Below are 19,493 nucleotides of genomic sequence, written 5' to 3'. Positions count from 1 at the left end.
TGTAGGGTAGGGTCTATAAGTCATATAGATGGTGTCACAGTTCTGCAGGCCCAGTTTCCCTTGACCTGTCCCCTGTTCTCCCAGTTTCCCTCCTCTCACTCTGCCTCAGTAATTTTCCACTCTACCTGCCAGCCGCTCCCACCTCATCAGCCCGACTCTACCCACCTGCGAGCTCAGCTGCAGCTCATCCCCAATCAGCTCAGTATAAAGCCTCTCCAGCTCTCTCACTCCTTGCCAGACTGTTCTTCAGTATTTCCCTGCAAGACTCTCCAGCCCCTGTTCCCAGTTTGTTTTCCCCATTGCCTACCCTGCTTGTGTCTGACTCTCCTGCCTTGCCTGGTTCCCGGATTGGCACCGCAGCCTTCAATCCCTGATCTTGTGATCTGTTTGGTTTTTGCCTGTGTTTCATCAAAAGCTTGACAGCCTTGAACTGAAGCTTGACTTAAAAATAAATTACACAGCAAATCACAATATTAGTCAGAAAAATTGCAATTAGATATTTTCTCCAAATTGCCCAGCCCTAATCCTGACTTACATCATGTTTTATGTTCTTTCAGGTTACTGTTTTCTTCTGTACAGCCAGAGAGATATGTGAGATTTATCTGCCATCTATGAGTGAATATTCTACTTATTCGACATGCAATTTTCTGAACTTTTGAAACTGTTGCAGTCATTCTAATATTTTTCTCTAGCCTTTGGTCATCATATCCAAATTACTAATGATTGTCTCTCAAAAATTGTGTATGCAAATATGTTATGAAACCACCAATAGTCATCCCTACAATAGCATCACAAGATTGATATTGAGGTATTTGGGCAAAATATTTTGACATTTGATTTTGTCTAATTGTTCTAATTCATCAAAGGGCTGGATTGAGGATGTTATATGGCTGGAGTCAGTCACCAATTCACTATCAGCTCCTGTATATGTAAGCAGCTCTTTCAATAAAAAGTCTCCCAGTGATTAAATACATGAAGATTTAATAGACATCAGTTTATTCAAGTTCACACATACAGTATCAATAAATCAAAACAATGAATAAATCAGTCGTTTTTAGTTAGATAAGAGCACAGAGGGTCTAAGACAGAACTTTAAAGTGTCTGCAGACGTGCTTGTACTCCCAAACCAAAAGCACAAACTTGAATGTAGTTAGGTCTGCTGCATAAATCATTCAAAGGGAGGACAGACTGAAGCACACAGAAGTAGGCATGTATGATGAAAAGTCGTGACACGCACCTTCAGCACGTATTACAGTGACGGAGGTGAGTTGAAAAAAGTTATCAATTAATAATTAGCTCCCATATGTGAAATTACATAAAAGCACCCTCCTCCTCCTCTAAAAGGCAAAGTCCATGTTGGTGTACAATCAATGATTGGCTGTCGTACGCTGTGAGGAGCAGTTTGTGTTCACATCAGTTGGCTCTCTGGGGCTGTTTGAGGAGTCTCTGAATGCGTATCAATATTTTCAAAGTTAATAATAGCAAATAATTTGTGCCAGCGATTAATATATTTATTGTTTTCTTATCACATGGCTTTGTTAAATATTTGATTCTGATTGGTCAATGATGACATTCTTAAGGTCTGTTATTTCTAAACAGCAGACCGTTGCTATGGACACAATTGTAATCATCGACTCTCGAGGAACAATAAAATAATTTTTAAATCAATAAAACTGCTTTTACATTATTCTTTTGAGTCTTATTGTTTTTTTAAAGTAGGTAGCCAAGTAATAAGTGGGATAATGTACAGTAAGTGGGATATTTTTGCAAAATAAACCCCTTCAGGGTGGTTCGAGACCTGCCCTGTCCTGCCAAGAAGAATTTTGTATTTACCCCTTTGGTGAGAACCTTTGAAACATCATTTAGAATTACAATGTTCCACAAAACCCCAAATTCATTTAGGTAAATTTGGGTAAAATTAGATCAGTAATGAACAAAATAAATACATATTTTCATTGCAGATTTTACAAACATTTTATATAATATATCTGTATAGACATTCAGTAAGTCTAGCAAGGCATCTATTCCATTACTTGTTGATCATGTTTACTTTATTGGATTTTTTTTACGACAATTTATGATTATTTCATTAATCAATTAATCATTTAGTCTACAAAATATTTAAAAAATATTAAAAAACCAAAAGACTCTTCATTTACTATCAGAAACAACAAACAAAAGCAGCAAATCATCACATTTAAGAAGCAGGAACCAGCAAATATTTGACATTTTTGCTTGAAAGATGACTGAAAATATTAACTGATTATCAAAATAGTTGGATACTAATTTTCTTTTGACATACTAATCCAGCGGTTTTCAAAGTGTGAGACTGTGGCTCTTCCCTCAGACAGACGTTGGGGGGGAAAAAAAGGGGTTCCCCCAAGGTTCCTCCCTTGGTTTCCTTTCTTAGATTCACTCAGTTCCTTGATATCTGTGGGATTATCGATCAATCGACTCATTGTTGTAGCCCTATTATGAAAAAACACTCAGATATGATAGATGTCACAGTTTCTGACATCTAAACCTGCTTCAATGCCTCTTGAAGCTGTACATGGATTCTTTTCTTTCTTTTCTTCTTTTTGGATTCTCTACACACATCATCATCATCATCATCATCATCATCATCATCATCATCATCATGGATAGTAAATGTTTCCGAAAACGCAACACTTTATTTATTTACTCTGACTCACTATTCCCGAAAACTTTCCCAGGCATTGGAAATTCTGTACACATACAAAACACCAGAATGTGTTATGCAACGGTTATATTCAGAAAGTAAAACTCCCAATAAGTGCAAAAGAGTGTTTAAGAAGCAGGGATGCCGTGGCTTGCAACTGTGCCTCTTGGAGAAGACAGCTTATCCCGCTAAATGCAGCTTCCTCACAGTGTGTCCTTGCCAGAGTAGCGTCTACACTTGTCTCGTTGCTCTGTTAAATGGAGAAGACAGCGCAGTAAGACTCACAGTACTTTACCTCTCTTTAACTGCAGCGAGGATGCACTGATACACTTAAGAGTGGGAGAAGTGAATCACTTGGGAGGAGTCGAAAACTAAAAGGGTCACTAGTTTCTAGTTGTCAAAGCAAATATTTTTACTGTTTCATATGCATCATTACATAAGAGCTCTCTGAAGTCAACCTGAAACAAAATGGAATGGATACCCCTGTCTGCTTTATCAATTATGAATACGTAGTTTGGAATAAACAATTTATGTGATAAATTAAATTTAGAGGGGTTTTTTTATCTTGCAACCTAACATCTCAGGTTTATCCTAAAAGGCTCTTCTTTCCACTCAGATGTTTTAGTTAGATTGTAGAATTTCAGTTGTTTCCAATAATATGTATTTATTATTTGAAAGTTTCTGTTTCTAGTGAAAAGCTTGAAAGCTTTTTATTTTGAAGTAGTTCTGTCATCAGATTCTCACTATATGATAGTAGCTAGCTAGCTGGTTAACTGCATCTCAGCTCTGGTTGGGTATAGAGAACCAATTCCAAATTACGAATCTAAAAATGCCAAAATTAGGATTCTAAAACAATAAAAAGATATTTTGATTTCGATTCTGCTTATCACTCGTGCTAGCGTACTGAAAACACCCACCATATATTGACCTGGCTGTCTGTCTGTGCTTATAGTCAATGAGTTGAATGACTGTATGTCTTCCTATCATCATATGCATTTGTATTATTAATTCATGAATCTAGCATTATTCTCAATTACTCAGCTGTTGCCAAGTTGCTTGACTAGCGGGTGAATATAGTACAAATTGTGTGAGTCTTTTAACAAGCACCCCTATTTAGCAAATTCTATGCTACAAAATGCTTTATAAGGACAGGATACTCTGTAGCTTAAGTACATCCTATAATATTCAAGAAACCAGAAAAGAGGCCACCATCATTACACTTATCTAGCTAATGTTTGCTTAGCTCGAGGATCATTAAGAACAAAAAATTATAAGCATCATTTAAATCTGAATTCGTTAGCGAGAACTGAAAGTGAGAATTGAAAGAAACATAAATGATTTCAGTGTACAGTATGTTTTTGCAGTATGTCATTTATAAGATATTATCATGTGTGTATTATTAACAAGATAGTAAAATTTCATATTTAAAATATCATGGTTATTGTCAATATCAGAATATTGTGACACCTCTATACATAAAATTTATTTAACTTAGTTTTCTGCTACATCCAAAAACAACACTATGGGAATAGTAAGGGTGAACCAGAACAATAAAGGTTTGGGCTGCGAAACAAAAACTGTCAATTAAAAGAGACTACAATGAGGGGAACTGCAGAGCTGGATGATAAGTCTCTATGATGGACACCTACAGTTGTCTTCTGACCCATCATTAATATGAAAATACTGACTATGCCAGCTTTGAGGATGATGAAATTAATAGATAAAAACAACAGAGATGAAAAGAGCCACAGACTATATATAATGCATGAAACATTGTTCATAGAGAGCCAACACTTACAATATCTTCTGAACAGCTAGAAGCCTGTATACCCCGACCTGTTCTGGTAACAGATGGGCTGCATGATGTTTTTCTTACCTAACAGCACTTGCTCGATTTCTTCACTCTCCTCCACAGCCACAGGTTTCAGCAGCAGGGCAAAAAATACTGCAACGCCTATCACCTATGAACAAGCCAGATAAATTTTGTATACCTGATGCACAGAAATACCAAAAAAAAAAAAAAAAAAAAAAATCACAAAAATATCTTGTGTATTATTCTACAGAAAGCAAATAATCTCAAACATAGTCGTAAACTAGTGTGACATGCAGGAAACAATTTACTAACTGCTAAATTAAGTGACTTCTTAAGATGAATAATTTGATACGGTTTAATTTTTCATATCTTTACCCACCTTGAGAGGCTGCAGGATAAAGATGCTCTGGAAGAGTGAGAGGCCCAGAGACATGACCCACTTGATGGACTTTTCTTTGCCATACTCAAAGCCGTACAACAGGGTGAAGAAAGTGGACACTCCACTGATGGACAGCAACAGGAACCAGCCAATAAACACACACCACCAGGGCAGCCAGCAGCCTGCAGACCCCTTCTTCTTTTTCACGGGAGGCGGGCTGGGTCAAGGAGAGTAAAAGGAGAAAAGAGGACAGCAGATGAGATGCTGCGGCTGCAAATAAAACCAGTGACGTTTCTACTCTGCACAGATATTTCAGTTTTTGTGTGTGCTGGCTGACCAGTAGGCCAAGTGGCAGCTGAAGACCATCTCAGCCTTGCGGACCAGCACGTTGGTGATACTGAGGGTGTGCTGGTATTCTTGTGAACTTGGGAAGTGCCTCACATCCAGTTTCTCCAGGTCCATCAATAGGTGAGAGAGAGAAGCCAGGAGGAACTTGCTGCAGTACACCCAGTGTGGGTCACTCTCATTCTCCCCTTTGACAGGATCACATACAGACCAGTAAAGTGATTACATTTCTCTGAGAGCAACAGGCAGACTGAGGACAGTGGAGAAATGCATTCTTTCTTGACAAAAACAGACATTATCAGCAGGCATTTAACCTTTGTTGCATCAGGTTATTTGTGCCCTAATAGGACACTGTCATACTTAATTTTCTCACTTTGGTGTGACTGTCTTATTGACCCACTTGCACCATCTTAGCCCTTTTGCAGAGGCATTATGTTTTGAGGCCAAACGACAAATGTCTACTTGGACTCAAAGATGAGCTGATTGTATTTTGGTGGTCAAATGGAGCTTGTGTCTGTCCCATTCTTGTGAACACAATATCTCAAGAATGCCTTGAGGCCTGCAACTAACGCCTATTTTCATAGTCGAATAGTCTGTTGATTATTTTTACGATTAATCAATTAGTTGTTTGGTTTGTAAAATGTCAAAAACTGTTGATCACTGTTTCCCAAAGCCCAAGGTGGTGCCCTCAAATGTCTCATTTTACTCAAAACCCACATATACAGCAGAGAAGGAAAACAGAAAATATTCACATTTAAGATGCTGGAGAATTCTGACTTTTTTTCTCAAGTAATTACTCAAACTGATTCATCAATTATCAAAATTGATTGATTAATTTAATACACGATTAATCATTGCAGCTCTAGAATTTCTTCAACTTTGGTACAAACATCCACTTGGAGTCAACAATGAACAGGTCTGTGTGACCTCACAAAACATGTTTTTGGCCTCAAGATTCAATGATAATGAACTTCTCTATCAGTACTCTGTGCTACTCTGTAAAAATAATGTTTAAGTGAAGACAGCATGGGTCAATATAGTGAGAACTTCCATTTTTTTTCCATTCCCAAACACTACATTTATTAAATTCCTTTCAATCTTCACTGCTAACTTAATTCTCTCCTTTAACCTCGACTGTAGAGACACATAACATTTTTATTTTATTGAGTCTGGTAAAGGTTGAATCAATGCTATTTTTCTGTAATGAAAAAAAAAATTACCTTGCATAAGTTGGAGAAATTCATGCAGCCTGTCCAAGGCAGGGCAAAGGTCAGAGGCAGACTCCAGTCTGTGCACATCTGACATCTTGTTCCTTGGACTTCTGCTCACCAAAGTCATTATCTCTTCTGTGTCCTGGAATGGATGCACAACAAATACCAAATGCTACATGTATATTCCCTGATTAAATGCATAGAAAGTAAGAGTAGATGTTACACAGTAAAAGATCGGCACAAGTCAATGTCACACAGAGGGCTTTCAGTTACTGCAACATAAACTGAATGGAAAACACATTTCTGGACTTACAAGGTCAGTGATGAGGATAATACACAAAACCAGTCAAACAAAGGTGCTCTCACACCAATATAAACTAGATGTAAAACACACCTTCAGAACACTTGGTATGTTAACCACAGGGGGTCTCAACGTCTCCTCAGTGTCCTTTGTTTTTTTTGAAACAATGCGAGGTCTGATGCTTCGGAAGATGGTGATGATGAGGATGTTGATTGGAAACATGAGAAGCCCACTCTGTATCCCCACCATGAGGTCCTGCCAGGTGACTTGCAATGAACCTGGAGAGTAAAAAAAACAAGAATACACTTTCAAGACCTGTCAGGATTATCCAATCACAGATAATTCAGCACGTTGGTTTTATCCACCTCCTCAGCCTCGTTAAAGCTCCGATATACTGACTGTATGCTACCCACAACACCAGACAGCAAACAGACAAATTTAGCAACTAGCTGGTGAATACTGTGGAGCATTTGGCAGCTAAAGAGACAGATGTTTCCCTCAGGAGTTGGTTGAGAACAAAACAGAACTAAAAGGAATCCTAAGATGGCCAGAAAGCTGCAGATGTACACATGCAAGTGAGTCCCCTCTAGGCAAGACAAGTACATACTGCTGCAACTTTGACACTTACACCACCTGTAGGCAATGAGTGTTACAGCAGCATTTTTTTGCACCTCTAGTTTGTGTGTACACAATATTTTACATTTTACACAGCATATTTTCTACTATATGCCACGTTTTAGTGGTTTGTGTATCATCGTATGTCCTTTGTCCTCCTGGACTTTTCCTGGTTACTTCTGAGAGCATCAGATTACTTCTGATCAGATGTTATTTGTCCACAGACAAAAGGGTGGGGTAGAATGCAAAGGCAAAATAATTCAGGGGAAATTAGCCATGTAGACAGACTTTTGTGTTGCTGACTTTTAATAAAACTCCTTGCTGAAATCATTTAAAGTCTGGTTAAAGATTTTACAGACAATAAACACTTATGACCAATAACCTAAAAAAAATTGCTATTGTAAAACCACATGCTAAATTGTATTTATATTTGAATATTTATCATCCATACATTTTACCATTGAATAGTGTGGTGTAACAGTCTTCTATTCATATATATACATACATATATAATTTCATTTTAGCAAATATACTAAACACACAAACAGCTACACAAGAAACAGAGGCTGTAATAATGCCTGAAGGTGGTGTTCGTGTGTAACTCATTATAATTATTACTTTCTTTTGCCTGCAGGTGTCAACATCAACATCTGCTTCTGGTGTGAGACTGACTAAGTAGCTCTCTCTTGTGGACAAGCTGCAATGTGCTAAAGGTGTATGTTTGAGTCTATTATATATCTTTGGGCTTTTATGCGTTTTATGCCTTAAGTGAGGACAGGACAAAGGGTCGCAGATGGGAATCAAACCCAAGGGCCGCTGCAGAGGACTCACAGCCTCAGAGCATGGGGCGCATGCTAACTGCGCTGAGTCTGTGAGGTAAAAACCAGAATGCATAAGATGCTTTTCACACATAAATATCCCACACAGTTCCTCCATACTATGAATAATTCTAGCTAACACCGAGGAGTTTCAGTACATACACCCACATGTGGTGAAAAATTTTGCAGCAGCATTAGTGATGGTACTTGTATGCCTGCTAAAACACCTGAGACCTTTGAGAGACAACACACAGGTCAAAAGGTGGCTCTATTCTCTCGTCCCAAGGCTGTGATGCCGCCTCCATAGTTGGAAATGCCTCAGCTGCGCATGTGTTGGTGCTGGAGAGACAACAGTCAATTAATTTGTTCTCTAAATAACACCATTCCAGCTCACATATTGGCTTCAACCTTCTGACCTTTCATCCAAAACTTTGAGACCTAAAGAAAACCTCTCATTATATTACACTTCACACATTTGGTATTTACGATCTATAATAGCAAGTTTTGTAAACTGAGTTTGTGACCCACAGTGGGCTTGTATTCTAGATACAATACTCATGAGCTCTTTATTAAACAATAGGCATCTTTTTCTAAAAGTGGAATGTTCATTTTGATTGGTTCATGTTGATTTTTAGATCCCTATAACACAATTATTGAAAAACAGCTGATGAGATTAACATCAAGGTCTTCAGGTCATGAAGCTAAGAACAAGCTAAAATAAAGATTATGTAACTCACCAAACGAGAAGAGTACTAGTGAGTTCTCATCTACAGGAATGTTCCAGAAAGCGATATTGATGGCCATGGTGCACAGGAGCAGGCTCATGCAGCAGGAGACCCTCTGGGCACGTGTGAACGGACTACGTGAGGGAGGATCCACTATGGACACCCAGATGTGTTCATCTCTAAAGCCAGTCGATGTTCTGGTCTGGAAAATATTCCTGACAGAGGAAAACAGAAACTCATAATCACACTAATCAATCACTATGGCTTTCTCAAGAGCACAGTTAGTTTATTTCAGCAGAGTCAGGTGGTTCTAGTCTGACCTGAAGCTGGCAATCTCGTTGTTCTTTGCAGCATTGAAGGTTTTCTTGGTCATGCCATCTCCACGATCAACACTTAGCCAACAGTCACAAAAGAAGTGCCACATCTGTCGTGTCTGGAGGTCTTGTACAGTCACCTTGTTTATATACCTGTTAATTAGGGGAGTTCATACAACAGCAAACTAAATTTACCATACGGGTAATTTTATGTGAAAAATGCAAAGGCTAGATAATATTTAAAGCTGCTACAAAGAACCACAAAGAGACACAAAATGACCAAAAAAGGTGCAAAATGATCAAAGATATGCAAAGAGACCACAAAGAGATACATAGCAAACACAAAGAAATGCAAAAGATTGCGAAGAGATCCAACATCACTACAAAGAGATGCAAAACATCCACAAAGAGATACAAAACAACCACAAAGAAATACAAAACAACCACAAAGAGATGCAAAACAACCACAAAGAGATGCAAAATGACTACAACGCAATGCAAAATGATCATTAAGAGATAAAAAACAACCACAAAGAGATGCAAAACGTTCACAAAGAGATGCAAAATGACTACAACGAGATGCAAAACAACCACAAAGAGACACACAGTGACACATAGAGATGCAAAATGACCACATAGAGATGACTACAATGAAATGCAATTGATGAAAACAGTATCCAGCATCACTACAAAGAGGTGCAAAACAACCACAAAGGGATGCAAATGTATAAAAAGAAATCCAAAGAGATGCAAAAGACTACAAGGAGATCCAACATCACTACAAAGAAATGCAAAATGGCCACAGAAAGACACAAAACAACCACACAGAGAGGCAAAATGAGTACAAAGAGATGCAAAGGCAATACAATGAGAGACAAAATGAGTACAAAGAGAGGGAAAATTAATATGAAGAGGTGCAAATGACTACAAAGGGATCCAACATCAATACAAAGAGATGCAAAACTATCACAAAGGGATGCAAATGACTAAAAAGAAATCCATAATGACCACAAAGAGGCACAAAACAACTGCAAATGAAGGTATTTCTCTCAGTTTGAGTGTCTTGCTCTGATGCACAAGACGTTCAGGGCCTTTTACATGTCTGTGCCCATCGTCTCATAATCACTCCTTGATTCTACATATATTCATATTATGTACATTGTGTGTTTTAGTCTGAAATTTCCATTTACCACTCACTGTCCGCAGAGATTTCTTGCCTGCAGCCAAAGTAAATATTAGAATTTAAATTAAAATGTTGTGGAACAAACCATGATATATTCATCATATCATGAGGTAAAGATGGCATCAACCAATCAATGCATTTAGTATGATTCTTTATGATAAATTCTACTTATACATTACACTAGAGCTCAGATCTATTCCCCGCCAAATAGTGTCTGTGTGTGTATGCATGCGTACAGTACGCTCAGAGTGGTATTTAATGAGAAGTGATAACAAGGTAGTGCTAAATGATGAGGCAGGCCTGGCATTTTAAAGTGTCAGTGTGAAGAAGCTGACAAACCGCCCTGCAGAGCGGCAATAAGCACTACCTGTACACAGTGCTAACAACCCTGTTTACAGGTTTATACTGACACCCACCAATTATCTGCATGTTCAAATAAATCAATCCAAGGATTAAAAAAAAAACAACTATGCATCACTTCCAGGTACAAGCTCAGAATGACATAAAGCTGCAAGTAAACTATATTTATACTGGTTTTAAAACAAATTATGGCATGTTCAATGTTTCAGTTCTTTGGACAACCTCAATCAGTACAAATATGAAATATGCTCGGTCTCAGTCTGTAGTACCATGATGGATGACCTCCAGAGTTGTCGTGCTGCAGCCTGACGTTTCGCACTTCACCCAGTGGGAAGGGTGTGGCCAACAGGAACATATCGACGGCTCCTCTCTCAAATACAGGCTTGTCAGGATCTGTGAGGGTGTGGATGTCACTCTCTCCCTCTGAGCCAGTCAGCTTCACCGTCACCTACAGGACAGAAACAATGTACCAATGCATCAGCACCGGGTTCACACATAGTGACCTCCTGAACCAGGATTTATAAATAACCACTGTCGTATTTGTCCATAGTTTAGCTCATTTTGTGTATCATTTTGAACATACCAATTTCTAAATCAAACCATAGATTTAGACTGATCATGGCATTTTTCATACTTCCCAAGCTGATTTTCAATCATTTCAGTTCCTTTTAATATGGACTTGAACCTAGTCTGTGATAGTTAATCAATCACAGTAACCATCTGGTTGTTTTAAGTTAGATTATTGTATGATAATGCAGTTGGGGAAGCATGTAGTATTGAGAATACTATTTAAATATATAATCTTTAAGATTTTCATGAAACAAACCCCATTCTTTACATTATCTATTCTTGGTCTTGTGATACCACACAGTCGAAGATCTTTTTAAATGAAAGGTACAAACACTTACAAACCTATGACCCTTACATTTTTTTCAAGGACATGCCTATACATGTATATATATATATATATATATATGTATATATATATATATATATATATATATATGTATATATATACATTTAGAGACTGATTGAATGTATTCACATTCTATTATTGCTTCTATATAGTAGTTATTATTGTGGCTGGGTCTGCCATTCTGATGCATTCAAATGTCGGTGGGGAGTTCGAACATCCAAGACTTGTGGATTGGACAAAAAACAACTTTATTCTTTAAAATATAGATTTACAATTTATCTGTCTGAAGACAAGATCAGATGACCACGGAAACAGGTTTATATGAGCGTCTTATGAATGTTTCAAGACAAACTTTAAAATTAAGGAAGCTACATTCAAATTTATCCTTTTCACAATGAACATGTTTGCTTGTTGGCTTTTGAATTAGAGTTTTTAAGGAGATACTGTAGCATGCGAATGAAGTGCTGTTCAGTTACTCCCTATGAAACTATAAAAATGTATTATGAATGAATGAATGAATTATAATTCTGTGAATGAAAGAAGACTCTTACATTGGCAGTGGTCCCGGCGTTCTTGCGATGGCCAGTCTGGACACCGATCAGATAGTTGTACAGAGCCCCTGCATGATTGTCCTCCAGCAGCGTCATCTTCCTCTGATAGTTCAACAGAAAATATTGTAGTACATAAACATAAACATGCTGGCAGGAATAGCTTTAATGTATATGAACAGTTAAGTTTCCAAATAAAATAACTACCATTTGCAATATGGCTGGGAGATGACATGCTCATAGTAAACAACAGAAGATACATTTTTCTAATGAGTTTGCGTTAATTGAACTCTTCCTCCGTGATAACATTAGATTCTGGGTTGAAACCTCCACTTTAATTAATAATATGATATGAACGTATAAAAAGACCTTTTCTGCTAGCGCTGCGTGGAGGGACTGACCTTAGAGCGTGACCTGCGGTCAGCGTAGCAGGCCCACATCAGAGTGACCAGGTAGAGTCCAAAGAAAGCGCACAGCAGTGCCAACACGACATAGTTCTGATTCACAGTGGCAAACAGCTCTGCTGTGCGAGATATGTCCACGTCGTTCGGCATCACAAAGAAGGAGCTCCCAAAAAGAGTGAGGTGGTTACACAGACACTGAGCTCGCTCCGGAGTGCTTTTATCTCCCACCTGAGAAAGAGAGAGCACATCAGTGTCTGATATGCAACAACTGGCGTTAGTAGAACAAACCTGTAACTGTGGACCAAAAGCAACCTCGTTTATCAGACTTTATGTAGGTGAAACTCACCTGGCAGCCTTCAGTGCTCCATGCCTCCTTTGTGACGTCCCAGTACAAACACTTGCTCCTGAAAGAACTGATCTTCAGGGTCAGGTCTGGCTCCCAAGTGGAATTGTGGAGTCTGGCGTCAACATACCAGACTCCAGGAGTCTGCTGTAACATCTCTGGGGTTATCATCCAGCGATAGCCACCTGTTGCGAAAAATAGCCTACACGTGATTTCATAAACCATAAAACACTTTGCCTGCCTGATATATTAATACATGAGAGAAGTGGGATCAAAAACATGTAAAACAAACCATGTTAAATAGGTGTCTGTAACTATTCTGTGATCAGAGGTTAGGGTATGCAGCAATAGATCAATATCTGCCTGCAGTGACAGTTACCTGTTAGGCTCAAGATGGTTGTGTTGGTGGAATATGTGAGGTTCGGAGGTGACCCTTGAGACAACCTAAGAATCAGTGTAACATTGGCGCTAGGCTCCACGCTGAAGAAGATGGTCACATTTGGGTCAGAGACATTGATTTGGATTAGTGCTTTTGAGTCTTTCTCCAACACAACAGTACTATTTGTGACTGTCGAAGCATTTGGATGAGGCATAAAGATCTGGAGAAACCAGAGAAAGAACATTATTATTATTACCATCACAGTCTAATTCAAGTACATATATTGTATGTTAATTAAACAAAAATATAGTCCTGTTTTAACTCTTATGTTAAAATAGGAACAGTCTAAGATAGGTTTTTTCCCAAGTTGGTATTACAGGAGCAAATCCTAACTAACTTAAGGAATCCTTTCTTATCTTACTTCATCAAATCTTTTCTCAGGTTAGGAAATCCTAAATACTCAATCCAACAAAAAGAAAAGAAAACCTAAAAAAAAAAACAGCGCTGGGTAGAATAGAGTTGCCTAATGTGCCTAAATGTGGTGCATTTATTCAATCATGATTTCAAGTCAAAAGACTTCAAGTCAAAACAAGTCATTGTTGTAAGTTCTGAAGTTGAATTCACTTGAGATGAATAAAACCTATATATTTATGTTACATAATGAGATGAGATTGTTTTCATAAAATTCCTGTATTGTGCTCTACAGTGTAAATGTATGACACAATATTAAAAAAAATATTCTTCTTAGAGGTAGTAGTAGCAGTCGTGTATTTACAACCATTTCTCCCCAGTTCTCTTGGTTTGTGGTCCTTGTTAGTGCTAACTCCTCTGTTGCTCTGGGAGCAGTGTACACGGCCGTGTGCTAAGTGCCCTGATAAACCAGGAGTCACTACTGTAGCTGCTTCTTTTCACCTATCAGTGAAGATCGTCACTCTCTGTGCGCTCGCTCTGAGCAGCCTTCTAATAAAACGGGCAATTTTCTGGTTGTTCGTGTAACATCTCAGTTCTGATATTTTCAAAATTGTACTGACTGGCTCTATGGAGGCACCATAACATTAAATTGTTATGGAAATCTCACCTATGCTTTCTCTTTGCTTAGCACCTACATTAAAAAATGGCTGTACCTCTATCAGCTCTGTCAGGTTCGACAGCTTTATGTCTGATTTTCCATCACTTAGTAAAAGGCTGCAGACGGTTCCTGAGATGTTGTCCTCAGACGGATGAGGATTCCCCGAGAATGTGACCATCTGAGAAGGAGAGAGGCTCTGTTTAAATGGCTGTCGATGACAACAAAGATACAAACATACACGTGATGATAGTGCACGCAGACCTGAGCGATGATTTTGTCGTGACCTCCAAGCTGAGACTTAAGTGCTGAAAAAGCAGGGAGTTTGATGAACTCGCCATCTTTCTCTGAACCCAGCACTGCATTGTTGAGGGCAGCGGGTTTGAAACTGGAGGGGGAAGGGAATAACATTTGAAATATTTAGTTTTTACATATCTGACGAATGAAATGTGATGAAAGGAGTTAGAAAGGTGTTTGAAGAAATAAATAAAGAAAACACCAACGTGCTCTGATAGACTGTGCCGGTTGGGTGCTTGAGAATAATCGTCTCTGAGGTCACTGAACCAACTAGCTCAGAGATTGTCCGAAAGATCTGAAAGACATCCTCAAACAAAGACTGGAGAGGGAAAAAAAACACAACATTACCTGACTGCAATGGCCATAATGATGGCTAAATGTGTATGATTGCTGTCACAGTGGTGCATTCTTTGAACCTACCTTGGGGTTTGGGTTAGTGTCTCTGTCACATTTCTTCATTGACAGGAGGAGGATGGCGGTGCTACAGTTGATGATGTGGCTGATTGTGTCGTTGTTTGGCAAAGCAGAATCTGAAATCAGTTCTTTGGTGCCCTCCAACAAATATTGAATAAATTTGTCCTGTAAAAGAGCAAACTACAATAATGTAGTGGTGCACTCTGAGGAGCAGGGGTGGAAAAAATAAAGCAGACACCAGCTGGATGTGATGTGGCACCAGCATGCAGAAAGCTGTTAAACCCTAGTTAGAATTAAAATACGTTTATGTGACTCGGATTTAAAATAAAAACACACAGGAAACTATTTGAGGTTAAGTATGTAAAACAGACAACTGTCGTTCAAAAATGGATACATATATGGAAATATGGATATATGGAAAATTTGACTCGTTGCTCAGGCGGTTTGCTTGCAGGTTGCAGAAATGATAAACAAACAAGATGCCACAGTGAAGAAAAGTACTATAATGCTTACATTTCCCAACTGATTTCAATGAGTCATGTTATATTCAAAGGTTTATGATCTACACTGAGTAGAATAAAACTTTTTTCCATCCTCTTTTTTTACTCCATGTAGATCTGAGAATATAAATGTTAAAGGGCTTTTTATCAGGCCAGTCTTGCCTTTTCTAATATGGCGACGACACTGACATATTGCAGCAACAATTATTATTGCAGGACATACACAGTATGTCAATATGTTCTTCAGTATTAATTTTAACTCCATGTAAAGTAAAAAAAAATGTGTGTAACAGGCCAGGAGCCATAAACAAATATAAATATTTATCAGAAAAAAAATCAATAAATATTAAAACTCCCATAAATCATCTTTCTTTGAAATTATTTTCAAATTAAATTATTTACTTATTTACTAAATTTACTTGGTACAAGAATCAACAATTTGCTTTTATAAAATCAATCAGTCAAATATTTTACTGCATATAATAGCTGCTGATACATTCTAGTTGTGATGCTTTGGTTACATTTGAAAGAGTTTACACAAGATTAAACACAGCTGAAGTTCTTCTATCGCGCAAATTCAAATATATCATTCAAATGTTGGCATGATTCATTAACCATAAACCAGGGACAGGAGGACGAGCATATTTAAGCTCCTTTAGTGTGTTTAGACTAATTTGTAACTTTCCAAGTAACAGCTGAAGGACATTACTGAACATTTACAAAGTGGTATAAACATGGTGTCATCCCCAAAAGTGAAGCTAAAACATCTCAGTCCCAGTACAGGTCATTAACCCGGCCTCCTCCATGTTAACAGACGGGACATGGCCCAAACAAAAAAGTCAAAGTACACGTCAAATAAAAATTTCCAAAGGTGGTTTTTGTCATTTTAGGTAGTTTTTATCATGCTGATGTTTGTTCAAGTGTTCATTTTTCTTAAAAGCAGGTTTCATGTCATGATTGACAGCTGAGCCCTGCTTGTGACCGAGTCGGTCGGCTGTCTGGGTGGGAACTCAAATCTTAAGCACACAGAAGCCAACTCAACATATACAGCCTATTTGGCACTTTGTCACGTTTTCCCCACTGCAGGGGCCCCCTACAGAACATTTCTTCATGTTTTCTTGCATTTGGGGTCTCTAGATGGGACTTAATCCACCATGGGGAGTCCAAGAGGGCACATTTGTTAGACGGTTGAAGGCAATTGCCGCCAGTGCAATAAGGAAATATTTTCCACAGGCTTTCCAACGTGAATCTACTCACTCTGTTGCTATCTGTTGGTTCCCCTTCTGTTATTTCCATTCGCTGTAGTTCTTTATCTGCTTCCTGTCTCAGAAAAACAGCATTTATGAACTTTAAGGTATAAACAACAAAAGGCCAAATACTGTACTATTCAATCATCTTTATGGTTCATGGGTTAAACCATCTGTATGCAAACTTAGTGAGGCATTTTCTCTCACCTCGAGAAGCTTGGTGATGTTGTCAACAGAAGCTTGCATGGCATTCACATCCCTTTTGAGCCCTACAATCAAGGTGTAAAGAAAGAAAGAGCAGCAGATAGACAAGCTCAGTTTGATGACTTCTGTTCTTCACTTTTATTGTAGTTTGAAATGTTGAAATAACATAATGTTTCAGTTTAACTCACGAGATCTGGTTTCATGACTGGACGCTATTGTCTTCTGCAAAGAAAACATGAACAAAACCAGCATGAAAATTCAGTCTGGATGTTTCTATGGCTTCTTACTGACTGTGAAATGTATCTCTTACCTTTGTGTCTGAGGAAGACCACAAACCTTTAAATCAACAATGACACTTTTAACAAACATAATATAAATTGCAAGAAAACTGTGATAACCTTCACTCAGATGTTATGAATGCAAGAGAGGAGAGGAAGAAAGAAAGACAGACAGGAAGAGAGGATTAAGTTAAAGCACTGATTAGTTGTTGCATACTGTGGGTGCAGAGGAAGCCTCGTCCCTGGTTGCAGTCAGATGTTGTGATGAGCTGAAGAGGTTTCAGCTTCATGTACGTGCAGTTGTCCTTTGAAACATCAACATTTTCTGCGCAGAAACACACAGAGACCATAGGGAAAGCTTACTTTTTGGGACATGATCTACAATTGTTGCTCTAAACCCAATGAAGACAAAATCCTTTAGGGCTGCAACTATTGATTGGTCTATCAATTATTTTTTGACTAATGGATTTGTCTATAAAAGATCAAGAGATAATGAAAACCAAAACATATTCATTATTAATGCTATGATACAGACAAATGCAGCAAATCCTCATAATTTAGAAGCTGGAAGAATAAAATATTTAGTATTTTTGCCTGATAAGTGACTTTGACCTGATTATTAGCATTGTTATCCTTTTGTCTGTTGATGGACAAAAGTTCTTAGCACTAGAAATCATTTGAGTCTAGTAAATACATAAGTGACAAGTAGGGTTGTTCTAACTGTTACTAGCATTGGAAATGACTCTGACATAGCCTGAAATGCTGCTTAGGGTTTTGGCGAATATGCAAGTCTTTGCCTGATCCAACATCACATAATTCATTCACCCCAAAACAGGACCCTGCTGCTCGCCAGTAGCATTACTCAAAGCAGGGTTTTTTTCACATTCATAGAAGGTAGTAGCATACAGCTATTTAAAAAATAATAATAATATAATAATAATTTTTTAACGCACTGGTATCAGATTAGTACTTGGTATTTGCCAGTGTTTTCTGTTTTGCAAAGATCTTGTACTGCTGTTTGTATTAAGACAACATTAACCTCTGCAGACGGGTCTCTGCAGATGCAGGTGCTACCACACACTTCGGGTGAGTCATAGGTGATGATTGAGAGTGATTATTTTTTCATGTGTCTACGCATTTATTTTGGGGGAAATCCTGCATAGTGTGGCTTTAATTTTGAAGCATTTGATAAGTTTGTCTGATTGTTTTGTCACATAAAAAAATATTTTAAAAAAACAATGTAACAATGTATACAAAAATAATATTTGCAAAAGGACTCTCACACACTGTCTAACTTGCGATATACATTTATTTGCGATGTTTCGTCTGATGAAGGTCTGAAACAGTGTGTTAGACAGTGTGTTGGAGACTTCTGCAACTTTTTGGTCTACTTGCCTCTCTCCCTATACCCTGTCTCATCTGATAGATGTGCAAAGTGTTCCTTTGTTTCAAAAACATATTGAAAATATGATTGTTTTGATAGCATCATTAAAAAGTTTCCGGCCTTACTTAGTGCATAAGAAAGTTGGGAACCTCCCTAAGCATCATCATGAGATGATTTTGTGCTATTGTAAAATAATTTTTCAGTGTCTGTCCTTTTGTATTTGAAATATTGAACCTTCATCTTCAAGGCCTCTGATGATTACAACCCGGAGGTCTTAAATATTGCTGGATTTTATGGATCACAGAGAAACACACACACAACAAACTATAAAAAAAAAATAAACCAATAAAAGAAATTTTACTCACTTATGTCAGGTCCCTGGTACACCCCCTCAACCCCCTCCCCCAGCCACCAGGTGAAGTTGCTGATATTTCCCTCTCTGGTGATGTTCTTCAGAAAGACTTTAACTGGACTGTTCATCGTCTTCAGGAGTTCCCCTCCTCGCTTTTCACAGCTGCTCCTGGCTTCAGACCAGGTGCTGGATCCCCCAACGAACTCAAAACAGACATTTCTGAAAACAAATTCACACAGCGCAGGGAAGTCATTGTCTGGACAGGCTTCAGACTTCTCTGGTAAAGATAGGAATCCAACTGAAATCCACAAGAAGACAGCGGTTCGGAGCAACATGTCCATAGTTATTATTATAATGCACTGAGTTAAAGCACATAGTGCAGCAGAACTGTGGAAGGAAAAGCAACTGGGCAAGATC

At 38.2% G+C, this 19,493-nt stretch overlaps 1 protein-coding gene across 1 annotated transcript; it reads right to left on the bottom strand.

The window, feature by feature from the left end:
• Positions 1-999: 999 nt before the first annotated feature.
• On the bottom strand, positions 1,000-19,417 carry pkd1l3 (polycystic kidney disease 1-like 3). The gene is made up of 23 exons (XM_084724138.1): positions 19,090-19,417; positions 17,558-17,665; positions 17,373-17,398; positions 17,251-17,284; positions 17,066-17,127; positions 16,869-16,931; positions 15,118-15,276; positions 14,904-15,016; positions 14,665-14,788; positions 14,459-14,581; positions 13,335-13,554; positions 12,959-13,140; positions 12,610-12,840; positions 12,212-12,313; positions 11,014-11,192; positions 9,208-9,354; positions 8,900-9,102; positions 6,823-7,007; positions 6,438-6,570; positions 5,210-5,405; positions 4,873-5,089; positions 4,557-4,641; positions 1,000-2,930 (listed from the first exon to the last, which is right to left on the bottom strand). The coding sequence occupies exons 1-23, from the start codon at positions 19,415-19,417 to the stop codon at positions 2,884-2,886; spliced, it is 3,267 nt and encodes a 1,088-aa protein (XP_084580264.1). The 3' UTR covers positions 1,000-2,883.
• Between the last annotated feature and the right edge of the window lie 76 nt (positions 19,418-19,493).

This window comes from Lutjanus erythropterus, chromosome 1 (assembly GCF_056507025.1).
Source record: "Lutjanus erythropterus isolate fLutEry1 chromosome 1, fLutEry1.hap2, whole genome shotgun sequence".
Classification (NCBI taxonomy): domain Eukaryota; kingdom Metazoa; phylum Chordata; class Actinopteri; order Lutjaniformes; family Lutjanidae; genus Lutjanus; species Lutjanus erythropterus.
Note: the sequence above shows the minus strand (reverse complement) of the source record. Positions and strands in the feature narration are given on the sequence as shown.